The sequence below is a fragment of the Capricornis sumatraensis genome, chromosome 1 (assembly GCF_032405125.1).
Source record: "Capricornis sumatraensis isolate serow.1 chromosome 1, serow.2, whole genome shotgun sequence".
Lineage (NCBI taxonomy): Eukaryota > Metazoa > Chordata > Mammalia > Artiodactyla > Bovidae > Capricornis > Capricornis sumatraensis.
The window spans coordinates 159,793,384-159,815,921 of record NC_091069.1 but is presented as its reverse complement, the minus strand read 5'-3'; the positions used below and the strand labels follow the sequence as shown (position 1 = coordinate 159,815,921).

General features: G+C 39.9%; 1 protein-coding gene across 1 annotated transcript in view; it reads left to right on the top strand.

Moving 5' to 3' along the window:
- MYH15 (myosin heavy chain 15) overlaps positions 1–22,538 on the top strand; it is a 157,057-nt gene that overhangs the window by 62,942 nt on the left and 71,577 nt on the right. The window contains exons 19-23 of the mRNA XM_068968346.1: positions 3,384–3,501; positions 4,435–4,558; positions 7,189–7,325; positions 12,688–12,943; positions 21,587–21,829. Of these exons, the coding sequence (XP_068824447.1) occupies positions 3,384–3,501; positions 4,435–4,558; positions 7,189–7,325; positions 12,688–12,943; positions 21,587–21,829 (878 nt within the window). The remainder of the gene's footprint in view (positions 1–3,383; positions 3,502–4,434; positions 4,559–7,188; positions 7,326–12,687; positions 12,944–21,586; positions 21,830–22,538) is intronic.

The following is a 22,538-nucleotide window of genomic DNA, read 5'->3' as shown; positions in this document are numbered from 1 at the left end:
AAAGTGAGTTTTTCAAAACTTCCTCAAGATTGCCTTTGAATTAAGATTCAGGTGGATATGCAGAAGGATTTCACAAAGCAGACTCAGTTGGGTAACATTAGAATACTTGATATTATCATTTAAATTCCTCCTGGAATTTCATGCTAAAATGTGGATGAGCTTCAATGCCATTGTCTACAAGGGCAAAGTATAAAAAAAAAGGGATTGAATAATCAGTTGGGGGATTAAGGTGGATATTTCAGCAAAAAGGAAATCATTTGGTCTAAATTATCTTAATTGACCATAAAGAGAGATTCTAAATCCATTTCTAATTGTTAAGAACTCCCTCTAGTCTTGCTTTATCATATTGCTATCTTCCCTCTCCTTAATAGTACCCATCTCTTTAGTTATGTACTCCGGGGCAGTAGATACTTTTTTTAAAATGTTCTAATTTTTTTCTTCTATTTTATTGAGATATAATTAACATGCAGCGCCTACAAATTTAAGGTATACAGCATAATGGTTTGCCTTGTATACATTATGAAATGATAACATCCATCATCTCTTATACATTCAAAACAAAGAGAAAAATATTTCTTGTGATGAGAACTCTTAGGATTTACTCTCTTAATAATTTTTGGTATACCGTACTGCAATATTAACTATAGTCATCATGGTGCACATTACACCCCTAAGACTTATTTATCTTAAAAATGGAAGCTCACACCTTTTGATGACCTTTCATCCAATTTCCCCTCCTCTACCCCACTTCCAGTAACCACAAAACTGAATCTCTTTTTTTATACATTTGTTTGTTTGTATTTTTAAGATTTCATGTATAAGTGAGTGATATTTTCACCATAAGCTTCTTTGCTATTAAAATCTTTGCACAAGCATTTTTGCAGCAAACTTTCACCTACAGAACCAATTAGCCATCAAGCAATTTTGTCATAAAAGATAAAACAACAACAAAAAAAAGAGGGACATTAAAAGAATATAATTAAACATGAAAAATGACTAACAAAATTAAAAACACTTTATTGTGAAATATGGATTCTTTGAATGTACTTAAAATGTGTACAGACCCATGGTGACACTGTGCACATGACTGATTTTACTTTGCGGGTTGACCCTAACCATTTGTCTTCCAAGTCTTTGTTCATAGCTCATTAGACATTTTTTTGGCTTATTGATTCACCTTTTTGTTCTGCACTACACTTTTTATTTTTTGCAAAAATTTCTTGCCTCAGTGAGAGAGCTGTCACTAAATACAAGTACTAAAACAGATGTTTGTAACTGAGCTTTGTATCATGTTGTGAAAGCTTTCCACACTACTATTTGTTCTTGGCATATGGTCACATGTCTGTTGGTAGATGTTCCAAGTTCTATGGAAAATGTGGGTCCAACTCTGCACTGGAGGCCCTCGGCCTCTTTCAGATTCATGTAATATGAGAATGAGAGTACTGTGTCAATGGAGAAATGAAACCAAACTGTCAGTCAGTTGAAACCAGTTATTTTATCTTTTATGGCAAAATTGCTGCATGGCCAATTAGTTGTGCAATGAAAACACTAGTGGCAAGAATGCTTTCAGGAAAGACATTTAGGATGAAAATATCTAGAATCATAAATGAGATCGTATGGTATTTGTCTTTCTCTGTCTTATTTTGTTTAGCATAATGACCTCAAGGTCCTTTTATGTTTTCATACATGGGAGGATATCTTCCTTTTATATGGCTGAATAACATTCCATGATACCTATATACCACATCTCTTTTAGTTGTTCATCCATCAGTGGGCACTTAGATTTTTCCATTTCTTGGCTTTTGTAGTGGACACTTTTTAATGAATGGATAGTGCTGGGGTGGGGGTGATGAGAAAGATAGGTGGTGGTGAATTATTTATGTTTTAATTAACAAAGCAAAGTTTCTACAGATATTAATTACAGGGATTGCTTTCCTTACTTCTTGGATTTGAAGATTCCCAGCCTTCTCTTGAATTACTGGCTTTTATGGAGCTTGGTCGGAGGCTGTCAGCCTTGAAGCTGTGTATGTGACAAGCAGTTACTGTCTTCAGAGCACTAATCATCCTTGGATTAGGTAGCCAAATGTTGCTGATCCTGATTTCTGAGGTTCTGTAAAACCTTGCAGTTTTATTAACATCCTATAATTAAGACCCCAATCTTGACAGTCTGTGACCTGTTTGGGGAAAGTGTAATGCTAAACGGTGATGCTGCAGTTTGAGTTTTTGCAATGCAAATACTTCATGTTCATTCACGCTGTATGTTTTTTGCCTTATTGTTTCTCATCAGCTGGGTTTCTGAATGCATCTAGGGACACTGCTTCCATCCAGCAAGGAATCTAATTAGCTGCCTCTATTTTGAAGCAAATCTGTTACCTATTAGAGTTGCCTCCCATCGAGCCAGCTCTGATATCAGCAGGGTTTTTTTTTTTTTTTAATTCTGAAGGCAAAGTCATAAGAAAAGCTTCATGATCTCATCAGAACAGTTCTTCATATGTCCTTAAAGGGAATAAGCATGCTTGATGCTATTGTGTCACAGAACTCGGCTTTCGCTCCTTCTCACAGATGATCTGTTTCTGTCTGTGACAGGGATGGGAGTACAGGACTATGGATATATGTCCTACCGTTTATTTCTGTGACCCTGGGCAGAAGCAAAAAATCATCTCTTTCCCATTTTCCTTATAACATTCTAGCAGGTCTTTGTTAGGAGAGTGCCATTTGGCTTCTTCCAGATGCCTTACTGAGAGCCAGATACAATGGCTTATTGGTTGGCTTTTCAAAGGCTTCTATCAGAGACTGCAGCTGCATCTCTAGTGGGCTTCATCTCAGGAACAAAGGGGTACTAGGAGAAGGCTTATACTTCAGAACACAACTTAAGTTTTCTCAAGATCACCAGAAGAGAATGTAGACTGGGTGTGGCCAGTTCTTCCCAATGCGAAACAGTGAACAGAATTCTGTGGCTGTGCTTACCTTCCCCTTTATTTGCATTCTCCCTTTTTGTAATCCCTTCCCCTTCCTACTTGGAGGTGCCAGTTCTCTTTTGTATTTTATCCCCACTATAGTGGACTTTTGACTGGCAAATGGATATCATACCAGCCAGTTACATTAGGACAAAAATGTATTTTTTCACCTTCTAGGAGTATTTGCTTGTATAATCTTGACTAAATGTGAACTAAAGGATTCATCCCAGGTAAATCCTACTTAGAGACTCCTACATTATAGGTGGGGACTTTGAGAGCCATCAGGCTGACAGTGAATGAATCCTTTGAACTATCGTGTAGAGAACAGCAGATTCAGACTCTTTTAACTCAAGATGCAGCAGCTAGGACAGAATCTAGGGTAACCATCATTTTAGACATGGACTCACAGTGAACCTCCTTTTTCAGGTGTAATGGACCCTTATTTGGTTCTACAGCAGCTGCGCTGTAATGGTGTCGTAGAAGGGATCAGGATATGCCGTGAAGGTTTTCCACACCGACTGCTGTATGCTGATTTTAAGCAAAGGTAAACATACATCCTGGGATTCAAGAAGCCTGGAGCATTTCTCTTTCCCCCCTCTCTTTCTGAGTACTTAGGCATGCATTGTTTGTTGGTGGATATCCTCCAGACGACAGATCGATGTGTTTTGGTGGTGGTGAGATATATGATGACAGAGTTCCATTATTATTTCCCCTTAAATCCAACATCCATGTAGCTGTAATATCCTTAAATCTCTATTACTGGATAATAGACCCACATATAGAAAAAATATATAGAGAAGAACGATACAGAGGCTGAATTGAATCTCTGCAATGTTGTTGGTACTTAATCGTAGCTGCCATCCAAGCGGGCTGTTTCTTTCCTAGCAGAGCCTGTGAAAGGCAGAAAGCCAGCAGGGTATGCGGCAGGAGGCAAGACAGGCATTTTTACTTTCTATTTCCTGAATTCTGAAAGTGTCAATTATAAGTCATCAAGCTAATTTGAGCAAAGTAGAGTAGAGTAGAAAGAGTACCTGTGTCAGTATTAAGAAGCATATTTCTAGCTCTCCAGCAACTCACCATTAGGATGAGGGAATCCTGGAAAAGTTCTTTAATGTCTCTGCTTCTCAGTGTCCTTATCTGTACTTAGAGACACTTAAGCCTGTCTCTTTGTCTTTCCTCTGATCCCTACTCCACTCTCTCCCTCCTTCCTCTTGAGCATAAAATCAAGTGAGGTGGTCTTGACAGCACAATGAAAAGTATAAACTATTATACCAAAGGAAAGAATTATTGCTTGTATCCTATTATTATTGCCAAGAGTTTTGTGAAAATTGAACATATTGATAGGAGAGGTGGAAGTTTATATATATATATATATATATATATATATATATATATATACACACTTTCCTTTGCCTTACTTGTCCAAATTATTCTTTATTTGCACCCCTGACCTGGATTTGTTTTTTACTTAAATTAGGTACTACATTCTGAACCCAAGGGTGTTTCCAAAGAGCAAATTTGCAAGCAACAGAAAAGCAGCTGAAGAATTACTTGACTCCTTAGAGACAGACCATACCCAGTACCGCTTTGGAATCACTAAGGTAACCAGAGAACCACAAAGAATGCATTTGGAAAAGAGTGGGAGGAAAGTCTGTATATCTTAAAATACCCATGAAAATGCAATTATAAGGCTTTTACAGCTCTTGTGACCACAAATAATACAAACAGAACTCTGTTGAGAGTGAAAACTTTGGCTTTGTTGAGAGAGAAAATTTGAAAGTCAGTGCTCTTTGAAACTTAGCCTTGATTACATTTTTTGCTCTATCATGTGTATATATATATATATATATATTTTAATTGGAGGATAATTGCTTTACAATATTGTGTTGGTTTCTGCCATATATCAACATGAATTGGCCATCGGTATATGCATGAGATGGTTAGATAGTATCACTCAATGGACATGAATTTGAGCAAACTCTGGGAGATAGTAAAGGACAGGGGAGCCTGGTGTGCTACAAGTCCATGGGGTTGCAAAGAGTCAGACACGACTTAGTGACTGAACACACACATATATACGTCCCCTCCTTCTTGAACCTCTCTCCTGCCTCCTACTCCATCCCACCCTTCTAGACTGTCGTAGAGAAATATTCCCTTGTGTACAACTTCTTTATTCACCTCTCTGTCAATGGACATCTAGGTTGGTTCCATGTTCTAGCTATTGTAAATAGTACTGCAATGAACATTGGGATACATGTGTCTTTTTCAATTATGGTTTTCTTAGGGAATATGCCCAGTAGTAGGATTGCTGGGCTATATGATAATTTTATTTCTAGTTTTTTAAGGAATCTGCATACTGTTCTCCATAGTGGCTGTATCAATTTGCATTCCTACCCCAAAAGAGGACTCCCTTTTCTCCATACCCTTTCCAGCATTTATTGTTTGTAGATTCTTAATGATGGCCTTGATTATATTTATTAATACATCTTTATAATTACTTATCTAAGCAAGTTTGTGCCAAGATATAAAATAATAAATCACCTTTAGGGTGATAAAAATTGTTTATACACATCAGAGCTAGACAAAATTGAATCCGCTTACTGGAGATAACTGCCTGTCTGCATGTGAACGGATTCATCCATAAGAATGCTTTCAGGAAATTAATTCTGAAAGACTGTCTGAGTAACTAAAAACAGTAAGATCAACCCTACTATCCAAAAAGTTAGTCCAAAGCTAACTTCCTTAGATGTGATTCGCTAAATTCTGCTCCATCTTGGCAATTTTGGCACGATCCTCATGTTTTGGGAAACCTCTATCACATTTGGTTTCCACCTGACAGTATCAGGTTGTCTCTAATGATATCCATGTGTCAAGTTGCTTTAATCACGTTTGACTCTTGCGACCCCATGGACTGTAGGCCACCAGCCTTCTCTGTCCGTGGAATTCTCCAGGCAAGAACACTGGAGTGGGTTGCCATTTCCTTCTGGGGATCTTTCTGACCCAGGGATCAAACCCGAGTCTCCTGTGTCTCCTGCATTCCAGGCAGATTCTTTACTGCTGAGCCTCTGGGGAAGCCATATAAGGGCCAGATTACTTAAAGGAGAATTGCAGGATGTATGATAGAGAGCTTACAGAAAGAGAACTCTGTTGGACATGCTTATAAAATGTTACTCAACTCCTACCTTTTGAGTACCTGTTTCTGCTGATTTTCACTCCTGGTACCTTGCTTCCTTGTATGTTTAGTTATTTTTGTTGTGTACCACTTACCTAGGCTAGGACTATTACGAGTTGAGGGGCTTCCCGGGTAGCACTAGTGATAACGAATCCAGCTGCCAATGCAGAAGACTTGAGTTTGGTCCCTGGGTTGGGAAGATCCCCTGGGGAAGGGCATGGCTACCCACTCCAATATTTTTGCCTAGAGAATCCTATGGACAGAGAAGCGTGGTGGTCCATAGGGTCACAAAGAATCACACAACATGAATTGAGAGAGCCTCCTAAAGCACAAAATCTGAGGCAGCACTCACTCGTAGGGTGGTATAAGTACTGACTTGTACAACCCTGAAAGTGAGTGCTTCCTTGAAATTTGTGCTTTAAGTACCTCACTCACCTCATCTTGACCCTTACTAATGATTCTTTAAAAAAAAATTGTGTGTATATTTTTTTATTGTCTAAGATGAAGGTGACTTTCTCTAGAGCAGTGGTCAGCAAACTATGGCCTAAGGGCCATATCAAAGGCCTATTTTTTATATGGCCCCCTTGCTAAAAATGATTTGACATTTTTAAAGAGGAAAAAAAATAAACGAGGAGGAGGAGGCACAGGTAGAGGAGGCGGGGAGGAGGGAGGGAGTGGTGTGGGAGCAGAGGTTCTACAGAGACTGAGTGTGGCCTGCGAAGCCTAAAAATTTTCACTATCTGGCACTTTACCTGCCTGGGCCTAGCTTAAAATTAAAATCAAGTTCCTTAAACAACCTAGACATAGCTAATAGATCAGGAGGAAGAGAGTCTAAGTTCTTAAGGAACTAATACAGCCACAGGGTTAAATGAAGTTTTTTGCTTTGGCAAGCTTTAGGTTTATAAAACCAAACTTTCTAGAATTTACATTTTGCACATTATGAAAAATTAACAAGAAATAGAACTGATCATCAAATACATCAGTTGCTCATATGGCCATTCAGTAGACATTTACCGAATGCCCACTAGGACTGGAACTGACATTTGACATTTCTTTTAGGTGCTTTTAAAAGCTGGTTTTCTGGGCAAACTGGAAGCCATGAGAGACGAGAGATTATCAGAAGTCTTCACATTGTTCCAAGCCAGAGTACGGGGAAAACTGATGCAAATGAAATTCCAAAGGATCCTGGAAGAGAGGTATGATATCCAACCCTGCACCCCCACTGCTAGAGCAACAGTGTGCCTCAGTCTAGGCGACTTCTCACTGCCTTATAATGAGTCAGGGTAAAGAGCTCTGCCACCTTTGCTTAGTCTGGGACTTAATGTGAAATTTTTAAAATTATAGAACACCAAACAGAGCACAAACAGCTTTTATTTCCCTAACTAAGAATAAGCATAATTCAGATATTTCTTGCATTGCTTCCAGTCTTCCCTTTGGAGGGATTCTTTATAGTTGGCAAAGTGTGGCTCTCTGAGAGTGGTGTGACTCATAATTCAAAACAGAAGCAGACCTAGAAGGGCTGGCAGGCATCTCACAGCCAACTCTGTGGGGAAATCTGCTGTAAAGTAGGTAGGTTTTCTGACCACTTTACAGCATCCTCTGGGTCAGAAACTGACTCTTGGTGACATGTAACCATAACTCTCTTACTTCAATTCGGGCAGGTTCATTAGGGACATTTATCACCACCTCTGGACACTGAGTGTATGTTTTGTTAATCCTTTAATAGAATTATGGAAAAGCAAGCTCTAAACAAAGGGATTTTGAGCAAGGGGTTCTGTGGTTGTCATATTCACTTTTTACTGTAGATAGGTCCACAGGTCTTGGTATGATTTGCATACTTGAAAGTTGTTAATTCCTTCTGTTTCCCCAAAGAAGAGAGAAACCGTTACATTATCACAGATATCAGAGAGACATCTCCTAAGAGTTTTCCATGACTCCCATATAGTATCCAACATGGTATGGGAGTTTATGAGAGTTCAGGGATCAGGAGATATGACTTCTGTGACAGGTTTTGTAAACGTGTATGAGACTCTTAATTTTCTCAGTTCACCTCCTTCATCTCTAAAATGAGGTATTTACTATCTATCCTGTCTAATTGACTTTAGACATTTAAAGAATGACTTTAAAAGAATTATTATGAAATATTTCAAACACTTAAAATAGAGAAAATACTATAATGTGTACTCATGGAGCTGTCATCAAAGTATATCAATTCCTAACATTTTCTCTGCAATTCCTCACAACTTAAAAATAAATAATTAAATTAATAGACAAAGTAGAAGCCTTTCATGTATTTCTTCCTTGATCCAGGTCCTATTCCTAGCTCCCCAGATCCTGAATTTGTGTTTGTCACTCTGTTTCATTCATGTTTCACATATAAAACAGAAAAACATATAACATTTTTCTGTAGTTACTCACAATATATTCTGAAAAATAAATAAACAGACACAGTTGAAGTCCCTTGTGTATTTCTCCCTTGATCCAAGTTCTGCAGAGATATGCAGATATCCTTAAAAGGTTACATGATTCTGCAAGTTTTTAGTCTCCATGGAAACATTGTGTGTGTGTTATCTTAAAATTTGTTCTTTACACTCAGTACTAGTTTTGAAATTAGTTGATATTGATAAATCTATGATAGATTATTGATCTTAACTGTTGGACAGTATTCTGTTGCATGAATATACTACAATTTATTTATTCACTTGCCAGCTCAAGTAAACTTATTTATTATGTTTTATATTACAAAAAATTCTGCAGTGATATTTTTATAAATGTCTCCCCTTGCACATATGCAAGAGTTTCTTGAGGGTGGTGGTGATGGTGGTAGTGGTGGTGGTTTAGTCACTAAGTTGTGTCCGACTCTTGTGACCCCATGGATAGTAACTCACCAGGCTCCTCTGTCCATGAGGTTCTCCAGGTAAGAATACTGGAGTGGGTTGCCATTTCCTTCTACAGGGGATCTTCCCAACCCAGGAATCAAACCTGGATCCCCTGCATTGCAGGCAGATTCTTTCCCTTATAAGGGAAGCCCTTCTTGAGGGTAGTGTGACTCAAAATGCTGGTGCAATGGCTGATAGTATGTAGGTAGCAGTTGGCCAGGGCTCACACTTTGAGTGGCATTTCTCTAGGTATGAATTATAATATTAGGTTTTAGGCTATACACAGTTCCAGCTTTATGAGATGTTGCCAAAATGCTTTTCATTTTACTCTTTACCAGAAGTTTATGGAAGTCCCATGACTCTATATCCTCACCAACTTGTGGCATTTCAATTTCAAAGACTTTTGCCAGACTGAGTCATATTTCTGACTTTGGGGGAAGATATTATTTTCCTCAATATCATGTTTTCCATATTTTTTTTTGTAGATATGAAATGTTATATAGAGGACATTTGTGCCATCTTCTGTTGTTAATCATGTTTACCAAGAAATGATTAAATTCTTTTTTTGCATCTATGAAATAATTACATGGTTGGGCTTCTCAGGAGGCACTAGTGGTAAAGAACCAGCTTGCCAGCGCAGGAGACACCAGAGACATGGGTTTGATCCCCGAGTCAGGAAGATCCCATGGAGGGTGGAATGGCAATCCCCTCCAGTTTTCATGCCTGGAGAATCTCAAGGAGAGAGGAGCCTGGTGTACTGCAGTCCATGGGGTTGCAAAGAGTCAGACACGACTGAGCAACTAACACTTTCATTTCACTCTTTCTCCATTAACTCATAAATGTGTTAAGTTAAATTAATAGATTAAAAAGTGTTAAACCTACTTTGTTTATGAAATATGATCTTTTTCATACATTGTAGGATTGGTTATAACATTATAGTATTTCTGCATCAATGTTCATGAATAAGTTTGGCCTGTAATTGTTTCCCTTGCTTTTATCTGACTTTTAATCAAAGTTACCTTAATCTCATAAAAGAATTAGGCAGTGTTTCCTCTTTTCAAACCATGAAATGATTTATTTTGATTATTTATTTTTGAGTTTTTTTGTAAAATTTGCCTATAAAACCGTCCAGATCTGGTATTTCTTTCATGATAGATTTTACAGATTTGATTTAATTTATTTAATAGTTATAAGCCTATTGAGATTTTGTTTTAGATCAGTTTAGATCAATTTCTCTAGAAAAAGAAATTTTACATTTTTAAAAAATCTTCCAATTTGCTAGATTATAATTTTTAATCTCTGTCATATCTACAATTATGTTTCTAGAACATAATCATAGATTATTATATTCTTAGGATTCTTAGGTATTACCATTCCTAATACTATTTGTGCTCTTTATTTTTCTTGATTATTCATGTCTGATGTTTATTTAATTAGATTATTTAAATTTAAGTGAAAGTCTCTCAGTCATGTCCAACTCTTTGCAACCCCATGGATTATACAGTCCATGGAATTCTCCAGGCTAGAATACTGGAGTGGGTAGCCTTTCCCTTCTCCAGAGGATCTTCCCAACCCAGGGAATGAACCAAGGTCTCCCAGATTGCAGGCAGATTTTTTACCAGCTAAACCACAAGGGAAGATAATAAAAATTTTCGTTCAGTTAAAAATTTAAATACTTTAAAGCATTTAGATTATTTATCTAAAGAATTAAAATTTTTGTTTGTTTGTTTTCTAGTTCATTAGTTTCTGATCTCAGCTTCATTCTATCCTTCCTTCCACTTGCTTGGGTTTATTTTAATTCACAATTTTTTTTTCAGTGTGTTTAATCAGCTGCTTAATTCTTCCATTGAGTATTTTATTTCAACAACTATACTTTTCAGTGCTAGACATTTTATGTGGACCTCTTTCAAATCTGTCTACCTTTTTTTTTCATAGTGGCTCATTCTTTTCTTGTTTTGTTTTTTTCAATTCTTTCTTTTATGTCTTTAAGAACTTTTAGTATTACTGTATGGTCTCCGCTAGATGGTTCCATTTTCTGAAATTCTTGGGGACTTAATTAAATTCCTTATTGTGGGTGTCCACATCAATAACCCCAGATATGCAGATGACACCACCCTTATGGCAGAAAGTGAAGAAGATCTAAAGAGCCTCTTGATGAAGGTGAAAGAGGAGAGTGAAAAAGTTGGCTTAAAGCTCAACATGAAGAAAACTAAGATCATGGCATCCGGTGCCATCACTTCATGGCAAATAGATGGGGAAACAGTGGAAACAGTGGCTGACTATTTTTCGGGGCTCCAGAATCACTGCAGATGGTGATTGCAGCCATGAAATTAAAAGACACTCCTTGGAAGGAAAGTTATGACCAACCTAGACAGCATATTGAAAAGCAGAGACATTACTTTGTCAACAAAGGTCCATCTAGTTAAGGCTATGGTTTTTCCAGTGGTCGTGTATGGATGTGAGACTTGGACTATAAAGAAAGCTGAGCACCGAAGAATTGATGCTTTTGAACTGTGGTGTTGGAGAAGACTCTTGAGAGACCCTTGGACTGCAAGGAGATCCAGCCAGTTCTTCCTGGCTGGATATTCATTGGAATATTCATTGGAAGGATTGATGCTGAAGCTGAAACTCCAATACTTTGACCACCTGATGCAAAGAGCTGACTCATTTGAAAAGACCCTGATGCTGGCAAAGATTGAGGGGAGGAGAAGAAGATGATGACAGAGGATGAGATGGCTGGATGGCATCACCGACTCGATGAACATAGGTTTGGGTGGACTCTGGGAGTTGGTGACGGACAGAGAGGCCTGGTGTGCTGTGGTTCATGGGGTCGCCAAGAGTCAGACACGACTGAGCAACTGAACTGAACCCTCACTTATGGTTGAATTTTTTTCTATATGTGTTTTGTAATTTTGAATTGTAAGCTAATCTTCAAGGGGACTTTAAGAAAATCTCTAGTGCTTGATTTTAGAGTATTTTCTTCAGTGCACTTTTGCATTTTCCCCCCAGGGACCCAAAGGGTATTTATTACCAGTGTAAAAAATGATTATGCTAATTTCTTGTGTATTTCTGCACCAATCAGATTTAAACTTCAAACACTTGAGTGGTGCTGGCTCATAGTTTTCAAAAAAAAATTCCTAGTGTAAAAAAAATTTTTTTCACCCTGAGCCCAGACCAAATCAGATGTACTTCTCTTTGACTTCTCTCTGTGCCAGTGGGTGAATTTTTAAATCCTCCTTTTCATTAAGAGTGAAATTCTTTGAAAATCTCAACCTGTCTCTTTATCCACAAGGATATAAAAATACAAACTCTACAATACCAAGCCTGGCTTCCTCCTTCCGTGAGGATGGTCAGGCTGCACAAGCATTCACTTTTTGCTCCTTTTTTTTAAGCTCCCTTTATACTTCTTACCCTCTTTAAGGGTCACCTCTCATTATAGAATGTTTGTAGTGGAAGCATTTTCAGGACACCTAGTCTACAACATTGTTAGCCCCAAAAGTCCCTCAAAGAGTTTTTGCTAGAATCAAACGAGAGCTTGGATGTAGAAGTGCTTTGAAGACTAATGAGAGTTTATGACTCCTAAAAAGATGTGCTTATTAAGGATCTTAATTTGAAAAATAACTCTCTTATAGTCTAGGTTAACTTGCTTTTCTTTTTTTCCCCCAAACCCTCGATTTAGGGATGCACTTCTTTTGATCCAGTGGAACATAAGAGCTTTCATGGCTGTGAAGAGCTGGCCTTGGATGAGGCTCTTCTTCGAGATCAAGCCTCTTGTTAGATCTGCTGGAATGGGAAAGGAGGGAGCTGGACTGAAGGAAGAGTGTATGCAGCTGCAAAAAGCCTTGGAGAAGTCAGAATTTCAGAGGGAGGAGCTGAAATCAAAGCAAGTCTCCCTCCTCCAGGAAAAGAATGACCTGCTTCTTCAGCTGCAGGCTGTGAGTGGCCCCACCATTTCTTCTTCAAATCAAGTTTCTAATTAGATTCCCTTGTTTTGCAGGCAGTGTTGACTTGAAAAAATAGAGACATGTGCTTTTCTAGTACTATAGGATTTCATCCAACACAGACAATGGGAACACTTAACGAGACACCCTGTTTTATAGTGAAGTGATTTCACTGGGAAGATGCCTTTGAAAAGGGGATGGATTTTATTAGTTAGATTTTTAACTGTGTAAACATATAAATCTATCTTGGGAGCCAGGAAGCTCTTGATCTTAATTTAAATTCTGTAGGTAGCAGGAAACCCATTAGCAAATCAAAAGGTAGGATTTTAGTAGGTCCTGAGAAAAGCTTTACTGAGATCTTCAGGATTATTGCAGTATGCCTCTAACTGGTTTTCCTGATTTTGATCCCCCTATTTGCCCTTCCCCAGTACAAATCAGCATTATAATCAGTTGAGTTCTTAAAACAGCAGTGTTCAACCTTGACTTTGCCTCAAACTCATTTGTGAAACACTAGCAGATGGCAAACCACTCCAGTGTTCTTGCCTGGAGAATCCCAGGGATGGGGGAGCCTGGTGGGCTGCCATCTATGGGGGAGTTGGACACGACTGAAGCGACCTAGCAGCAGCAGCAGCAATTAAAAGAAAGATTCCTAGACTTGAATCTCAGATATTTGGGTTAAACAGGCCCTGTGTGGGTCTAAATCATCTGTATGGGGGATTCTGATATCCAGTCAGGATTAAGAACCTCTGCCTTGAACAAATATCGTGTTGTTTCCCTGATGAACAAACTTCAGCTCAAAGAATATCTGAACTCAGCCTTGGCATCTGAGCCTCCTTCTCCAATCTGATGCTGAAGTGCCATTCAGTTCAGTCGCTCAGTCATCTCCAACTCTTTGCAACCCCATAAACTGCAGCACACCAGGCTTCCCTGTCCATCACCAACTCCTGGAGCCTACTCAAACTCATGTTCATTGAGTCGGTGATGCCATCCAACCATCTCACCCTCTGTCATCCCCTTCTCCTCCTACCTTCGCTTTTTCCCAGCATCAAGGTCTTTTCAAGTGAGTCAGCTCTTCGCATCAGGTGGCCAAAGTATTGGAGTTTCAGCTTCAGCATTAGTCCTTCCAATGAATATTCAGGACTGATTGCTTTAGGATTGACTGGTTGGATCTCCTTGCAATCCAAGGGCCTCTCAAGAGTCTTCTCCAACACCACAGGTCAAAAACATCAATTGTCCAGCACTCAGCTTTTCTTTATAGTCCAGCTCTCACATTCATACATGACTACTGGAAAAACCATAGCTTTGACGAGATGCAACTTTGTTGGTAAAGTGATGTCTGTGCTTTTTAATATGCTGTCTAGGTTTGTCATAGCTTTTCTTCCAAGGAGAAGCATCTTTTAATTTCATGGCTGCAATAACCATCTGCAGTGATTTTGGAGCTCCCTAAAATAAAGTCTGTCACTGTTTCCACTCTTTCCCCATCTATTTGCCATGAAGTGATGGGACCAGATGGCATAATCTTCGTTTTCTTCATGTTGAGCTTTAAGCCAACTTCTTCACTCTCCTCTTTCACCTTCATCAAGAGGCTCTTTAGATCTTCTTCACTTTCTGCCATAAGGGTGGTGTCATCTGCATATCTGAGGTTATTGATATTTCTCCTGGCAGTCTTGATTACAGCTGGTGCTTCATCTAGCCAGGCATTTCACATGATATACTCTGCATGTAAGTTAAATAAGCACAATGACAATATACAGCCTTGACATACTCCTTTCCTGATTTGGAACTAGTCTGTTATTCCATGTCAAGTTCTAACTGTTGCTTCCTGACCTGCATACAGATTTCTCAGGAGGCAGGTCAGGTGGTCTGGTGTTCCCATCTCTTTCAGAATTTTCCACAGTTTGTTGTGATCCACACAGTCAAAGGCTTTGGTGTAGTCAATAATGCAAAAATACATGTTTTTCTGGAACTCTTTTGCTTTTTCGATGATCCAGTGGATGTTGGCAATTTGACCTCTGGTTCCTCTACCTTTTCTAAATCCAGCTTGAACATCTGGAAGTTCACAGTACACATACTATTGAAGCCTGGCTTAGAGAATTTTGAGCATTACTATACTAGCATGTGAGATGAGTGCAATTGTGTGGTAGTTTGAACATTCTTTGGCATTACCTTTCCTTGGGATTGGAATGAAAACTGACCTTTTCCAGTCCTGTGGTCACTGCTGAGTTTTCCAAATTTGCTGGCATATTGAGTGCAGCACTTTCACAGCATCATCTTTTAGGATTTGAAATAGCTCAACTGGAATGCCATCACCTCCACTAGCTTTGTTTGTAGTGATGCTTTCTAAGGCCCACTTGACTTCACATTCCAGGATGTCTGGCTCTAGGTGAGTGATCACACCATTGTGGTTATCTGGGTAGTGAAGATCTTTTTTGTACAGTTCTTCTGTGTATTCTTGCCACCTCTTCTTAATATCTTCTGCTTCTGTTAGGTCCATACCATTTCTGTCCTTTACTGAGCCCATCTTTGCATGAAATATTCTGTTGGTATCTCTCATTTTCTTGAAGAGATCTTTATCTTTCCCTTTCTGTTGTTTTCCTCTATTTCTTTGCATTGATCCCTGAGGAAGGCTTTCTTATCTCTGCCTTGGTATTCTCTGGAACTCTGCGTTCAGTTGGGTATATCTTTCCTTTTCTCCTTTGCCTTGCCCTTGTCCTCTTTTCACAGCTATTTGTAAGGCCTCATCAGACAATCATTTTGCCTTTTTGCATTTGTTTTTCTTGGGGATGGTCTTGATTACTGCCTCTTGTACAGTGTCACAAACCTCCATCCATAGTTCTTCAGGCACTGTGTCTATTGGATATAATCCTTTGAATCTATTGATCACTTCTGCTGTATAGTCGTAAGAGATTTGATTTGGGTCATACCCAGATGGTCTAATGGTTTTCCCTACTGTCTTCTATTTAAGCCTGAATTTAAGTCTGAGACAGATCTGTGTTGGGTGTCTCCTGAGGAGATCCAGGTCAGCAGTGGCCTGCTGCAGGGGCAGGGGCTCTGGGTGCAGTAGACCTGGGTATGGCACAAGCCCTCTTGGAGGAGGTCACCATTAACCTACCATAGAGCCTCCAGAACTTACACAGGACTGGGGAAACAGACTCTTGGAGGGCACAAGCAGAACCTTGTGTGCGCCAGGACCCAAGAGAAAGGAGCAGTGACCCCACAAGAGACTGACTGAGTCTGACCCATGAGTGTCCAGGAGTCTCTGGCAGAGGCATGGGTCAGTGGTAGCCTGCTGCAGGGTTGGGGGCATTGAGTGTAGCAGTGCATGCATGGGACCTTTTGAAGGAGGTGGACATTATCTTCATTACCTCCACCATAGTTTGGCCTCAGGTCAAATAACAGGGAGGGAACACAGCCCTGCCCTTTAACAGAAAATTGGATTAAAGATTTACTGAGCATGGCTCAATAAAGTAAAATAATGCTCAAAATTCTCCAAGTCAGGCTTCAACAGTACATGAATCCTGAAATTCCAGATGTTCAAGCTGTATTTAGAAAAGGCAGAGGAACCAGAGATAAAATTGCCAACATCCACTGGATCATCAAAAAAGCAAGAGAGTTCCAGAAAAACACCTACTTCTGCTTTATTGACTGTGCCAAAGCCTTTGACTGTGTGGATCACAACAAACTGTGGAAAATTCTTCAAGAGATGGGAATACTAGACCATCTGACCTGCCTCCTGAGAAATCTCCTTGCAGGTCAGGAAGCAACAGTTAGAACTGGACATGGAACAACACACTGGTTACAAATAGGGAAAGGAGTATAACAAGGCTATATATCGTCACCCTGTTTGACTTATATGCAGAGTGCATCATGAGAAATGCTGGGCTGGAGGAAGTACAAGATGGAATCAAGATTGCCGGGAGAAATATCAATAACCTCAGATATGCAGATGATACCACCTTATGGCAGGAAGCAGAAGAACTAAAGAGCCTCTTGATGAAAGTGAAAGAGGAGAGTGAAGAAGTTGGCTTAAAGCTCAACATTCAGAAAACTAAGATCATGGTATCTGGTCTTATCACTTCATGGCACATAGATGCAGAAAGAGTGGAAACAGTGACAGACTTTATTTTGGGGGGCTCCTGGTGGCTCAGAGGTTAAAGCATCTGCCTGCAATGCAGGAGACCTGGGTTCGATCCCTGGGTCGGGAAGATCCCCTGGAGAAGGAAATGGCAACCCACTCCAGTATTCTTGCCTGGAGAATCCCATGGACAGTGGAGCCTGGTGAGCTACAGTCCACGGGGTCGCAAAGAGTCGGACACGACTGAGCGACCTCACTTTCAAGATCACTGCAGATGGTGGCTGCAGCCATGAAATTAAAAGACCCTTTCTCCGTGGAAGAAAAGTTATGACCCACCTAGACAGCATATTAAAAAGCAGAAACAAAAGTCTGTCTAGTCAAAGCTATGGTTTTTCCAGTGGTCATGTATGTATGTGAGAGTTGGAGTATTAAGAAAGCTGAGTGCCAAAGAATTGATGCTTTTGAACTGTGGTGCTGGAGAAGACTCTTGAGAGGCCTTTGGACTGCAAGGAGATCCAACCAGTCCATTCTAAAGGAGATCAATCCTGAGTATTCATTGAAAGGACTGATGCTGAAGCTGAAACTCCAATATTTTGGCCACGTGATGTGAAGAACTGACTCATCTGAAAAGACCCTGATGCTGGCAAAGATTGAAGGCAGGAGGAGAAGGGGACGACAGAGGGTGAGATGGTTAAATGACATCACTGACTCAATGGACATGAGTTTGAGTAAACACCAGGAGTTGGTGATAGACAGGGAGGCCTGGTATGCTGCAATCCATGGGGTCACAAAGAATTGGAGATGACTGAGTGACTGAACCGAAAGAACTGAGCATGGCTCTGCCCATCAGAATAAAGCCCAGTTTCCCCCTCAGTCAGTCTCTCCCACCAGGAAGCTTCCACATGTTTCTTATCCTTCTCCATCAGAGGCAGACAGACTGAAAGCCACAATCACAGAAAACTAACCAATCTGATCCCATGGACCAGCCTTGGCTAACTCAGTGGAATTATGAGTGGCCGTGTAGGGCCACCCAAGATGGACGGGTCATGGTGGAGAGTTCTGACAAAATGTGGTCTGCTGGAGAAGGGAATGGCAAACCACTTCAGTATTCTTGCCTTGAGAACCCCATAAACAGTATGAAAAGGCAAAAAGAGGACACTGAAAGATGAACTCCTCAGGTTGGTAGGTGCCTAATATGCTACTGGAGGTCAATGGAGAACTAACTCCACAAAGAATGAAGAGACGATGCCAAAGCAAAAACAGCATCCAGTTGTGGATGTGACTGGTGATGGAAGTAAAGTCTGATGGTGTAAAGAGCAGTATTGCATAGGAATCTGGAATGTTAGGTCCATGAATCAAGGCAAATTGCAAGTGGTCAAATAGGTGATGGCAAGAGTGAACATCGACATTTTAGGAATCAGCGAACTAAAATGGACTGGAATGGGTGAATTTAACTCAGATGACCATTGTATCTACTGCTGTGGACAAGAATCCCTAGAAGAAATGGAGTAGCCACCATGGTCAACAGAAGAGTCTGAAATGCAATACTTGGATGCAGTCTCATAAATGACAGAATGATCTCTGTTTGTTTCCAAGGCAAACCATTCAGGATCACAGTAATCCAAGTTTATGCCTCGACCAGTAATGCTGATGAAGCTTAAGACGAATGGTTCTATGAAGACCTACAAGACCTTCGAGAACTAACACCCAAAAAAGATATCCTCTTCGTTATAGGGGACCGGAATGGAAAAGTAGGAAGTCAAGAAATACCTAGAGTAACAGGCAAATTTGTCCTTGGAGTACAGAATGAGGCATGGCAAAGGCTAACAGAGTTTTGCCAAGAGAACGCACTGGTCTTAGCAAACACCCTCTGCCCACAACACAAGAGAAGACTCTACACATGGACATCACCAGATGGTCAATACTGAAGTCAGATTGATTATATTCTTTGTAGCCAAAGATGGAGAAGCTCTATACTGTCAGCAAAAAGAAGACCAGGAGCTGACTGTGGCTCAGATCATGAACTCCTTGTTGCCAAATTCAGACTTAAATTGAAGTGCCATTACTCATCCCCTTTTATTAATATTCCCGTTCTCTAGCTACCCAGACCACTGTTATCCCCAAACATTCCCAAGGCAGGTATGAAATTGTATCCATCTTTACTGTATTCTCCACCCCACTTAGAACAGTACTAAGTTAAAAAAAAATACTGGGTTCAAATACAACTATATAAATAGAAGTTTTTCTTGCTGTTTGGACTTATTGAAAACAGAAAATTTAGTAATTTTAGACTAAAAATCATTCTTTTCTTTTGGGGCTGTGCTACCCATTGATGTTTCAATAGGCCATGTTTTATATGAGAATTTACACTCAGACTCACACTGCTGATGCATATTTATCATAACAGTGGTTCTAGAACTTCTGTGTTTATCAGCCTTACCTAGGATTCTTGTTAGAACTACAAATTCCTGGGCCCCACTCAAACCTACATTAAGATCCATACTATGAGAATCAAACCTTGTAATGTCATATTTTGTCTGGCTTATGAGAAAGGCAGGTTTGAATAAGAGAAATACAGTTTTGAGTAAGAGTAAGGTAAGTTTGAATAGGAGAAAGGCAGGTTTGAATAAGAGAAAGGTAGGTTTGAATAAGACCCAGCCTCCTAGTTTTCATCATTCTTCCTCTCAACAAAGAGAGTGGCCAGTGCTACTTGGGCTGATGTAGGGATAGAAAAGGACTCGACTTTTGAAGGGAGTGGAGGGTAAAAGTCTGGGATATATGATCAAAATGCATAGGAAATACATGAAGCCAATTCCAGGGCAAATCCAGGAAGGCTTAAATTGTAATTAATTTAAAAAGCTGAATTGGCTATGAAATATTTTATTATTGTTAATTTTTAAGAAACACAGCTCAATAGAGTACAAATCAAGGAAATAAAGATTCTTTTAAAATCATTCACTAACTCAAAACTGAGTGAACCCATTTCAATTAGCACTGCAAGTACGTGAGAAAATTACTACAGGGGAAAGGATGTCCCTGCTGTTAAACTGTTACACCACTGCTTGGCTGGCTTCAGACACGCTGTCATGTTTAATGAGGGATCGATGATGGTCGATTGGATTGTCCTCTTCATTTGGTGATGGTGACAGGTCCTATACACATGCTGAATGGAAGAGAGCAAACAGCTGTTCTACTTGTCAGCTGGGGTGAACTGAGATCAAATGTCCCCCTTGTTGCTCAAGCATTGGAACTTCTCTGATTTGCATGAATCCTTTTGCTTCCATATTTTTGTTTTTACTTAGCCCTTCTCTTGGTCTTCAGTGATGTTGGAGATTCACTATACTATATGTCTCCCATCTGTGCCTCCTTGAGCCCCACCTGTTGGACAGATAGGATGAGAGATAGTCAGAAAACAGTAGCCTGGATTTTTGTTTTTTTTCTGCTCTTGGTCTAAGTAGATGCAACAATTTATGCCAAGTAACTAGTTAGGTTGGAGAAGGAAATGGCAACCCACTCCAGTGTTCCTGCCTGGAGAATCCCAGGGACGGGGGAGCCTGGTGGGCTGCCGTCTATGGGGTCACACAGAATCGGACACGACTGAAGTGACTTAGCAGCAACTGGTTAGGTGATAGGTTATCAAAACTGTAGAGGATGGATGAGGTCTAGAGATGGAAGATAAGAGATATGAGTGAAGTTATATCTCAACAAGACCTACAGTAATTAAGAACTTGCTCACAGAGAAGAGATTTCATTTAGCCTCTAAATGGAGACAAATGAGAGGCGTTCAAAGTTACAAAAGGTGCTTTTGTAGCAAAAGGACTCAGCCCCTTCGTTTTTGACTTAGTCCATAATACTGAAACAGTGGGCCACTCAGCAAGGGTTGGAGGCAGTATGTTTGAAAAGATGAAAGGAAGGAGGATTTTGCACTCTCTGTGTATAACTTGTGGAATTTACTGCTGGCAGAACCATTGAGAAAAAGATTTTAGTTGGAAATAATAGTGAAATCTAGTTAGTGATGTGCAAGGAACGTCATGAATTCTAAATTCAACCTATGAATAATATGCAGCCCAGCTCTATTTATTAGAAGATGTTTATATACTAAACAAGTGCATCCGGACCCTTATAATAATATGATAAATATTCTATTGTCTGAGGGGACAGAGCTTTCCTCAAAAAGACTGTATTCTGAGCAGGTACCACCCTCAAACTATATGCCCACAGGGATGCTTCCAGTAGCTGTGATTTAATCAGCACACTGCTGATTTTTGGAGGCATGTTAGCTCCTTTAGGCCACTAGGATTCTATTAAGTGCTTTAGAAGAGGTAATCTAATCTACTGAATGGCCTGAAAGATTGAAAGCACCTCCAAACACAAGCAACTCCTCCACTTGTCAACAATAGGATTGGGGAACTGGGAATATTATTTCAACTGCTTAGGAAAGATAGGTGAAAGTGCTGGACAGAGAGCAGGCAATTATCTCTTTGCTATGTGTTAAGCAGCATTTCTCCTGGCTGATAAATTACTTCCAGCTGTTGGCAACAATTTTCTCCTCATCATGGCAGGAGCGAGAGACCCTGGCAAATGTTGAAGAGCAGTGCGAGCTGCTGATTAAATCCAAGATCCAGCTGGAGGCCAGCGTCAAGGCGCTGTCTGCGCGGGTGGAGGAAGAAGAGGAGATAAATTCCAGGCTGACTGCCAGGGGGCAGAAACTTGAAGATGAATGTTCTGAGTTGAAGAAAGAAATCGATGACCTGGAAACGCTATTGGCGAAGTCACAGAAGGAGAAGCACGCTACAGAGCTCAAGGTACTTTTCCTATATTGTCAGGAAGGTCTAGCTGCCTCAATTCCAGACTCCCAACTGGGCTCTGGAAGCAGGCTTGCTTTGTTTAAATTAATGAACATAGTGGTCTGCAATTTATGGCCCTTGAAGTCAGAACTGGCATCGAATGAGGACCTAATTCAAATTTCCAGCTTGAATTTATGGAACCCTGCTTAATCTCCCAAATGAAACATTTTCATTTGTTCTGATCTTATTGCATCTGAAATCTGATAGAAAGAGTAAAACAGTTTCACTGGGCCTCTAAGAATTATTTTTTGGAAGGAGAGGGAGCAGGATGCAGCTTACTGAAAGGTGGTTTGGTATGTATCTTAGTCCCCACCTCAGTTGTTGACTTGGAGTTTGACCTTCAGATGTCATTTTAATTCCAGCTAAAACTTTTTTCGTTTTCTTTGAGGTTTTTAACTTGTGTATCTGTATATAGATTGAAGTTAGCTAAGGAATCTGTATCAAACATTTGATTGAAAAAAGCATCCAGAATAATAGCGTAATTTTGGCAGATGATTAAATAGCAACTCTTCTACATGGGTCCCTTTCATAAAAAGCCAATGGGCCTGATATAAATGGCTTCATTTTTGCCTATTTTATCCGCTGGACCTCTTCTCTAACTGCCACTTTCTTAGGATCCTGAGGCATAACAAGATTAATGTGTGCCCTGAATACTTAAAAGAAAGCA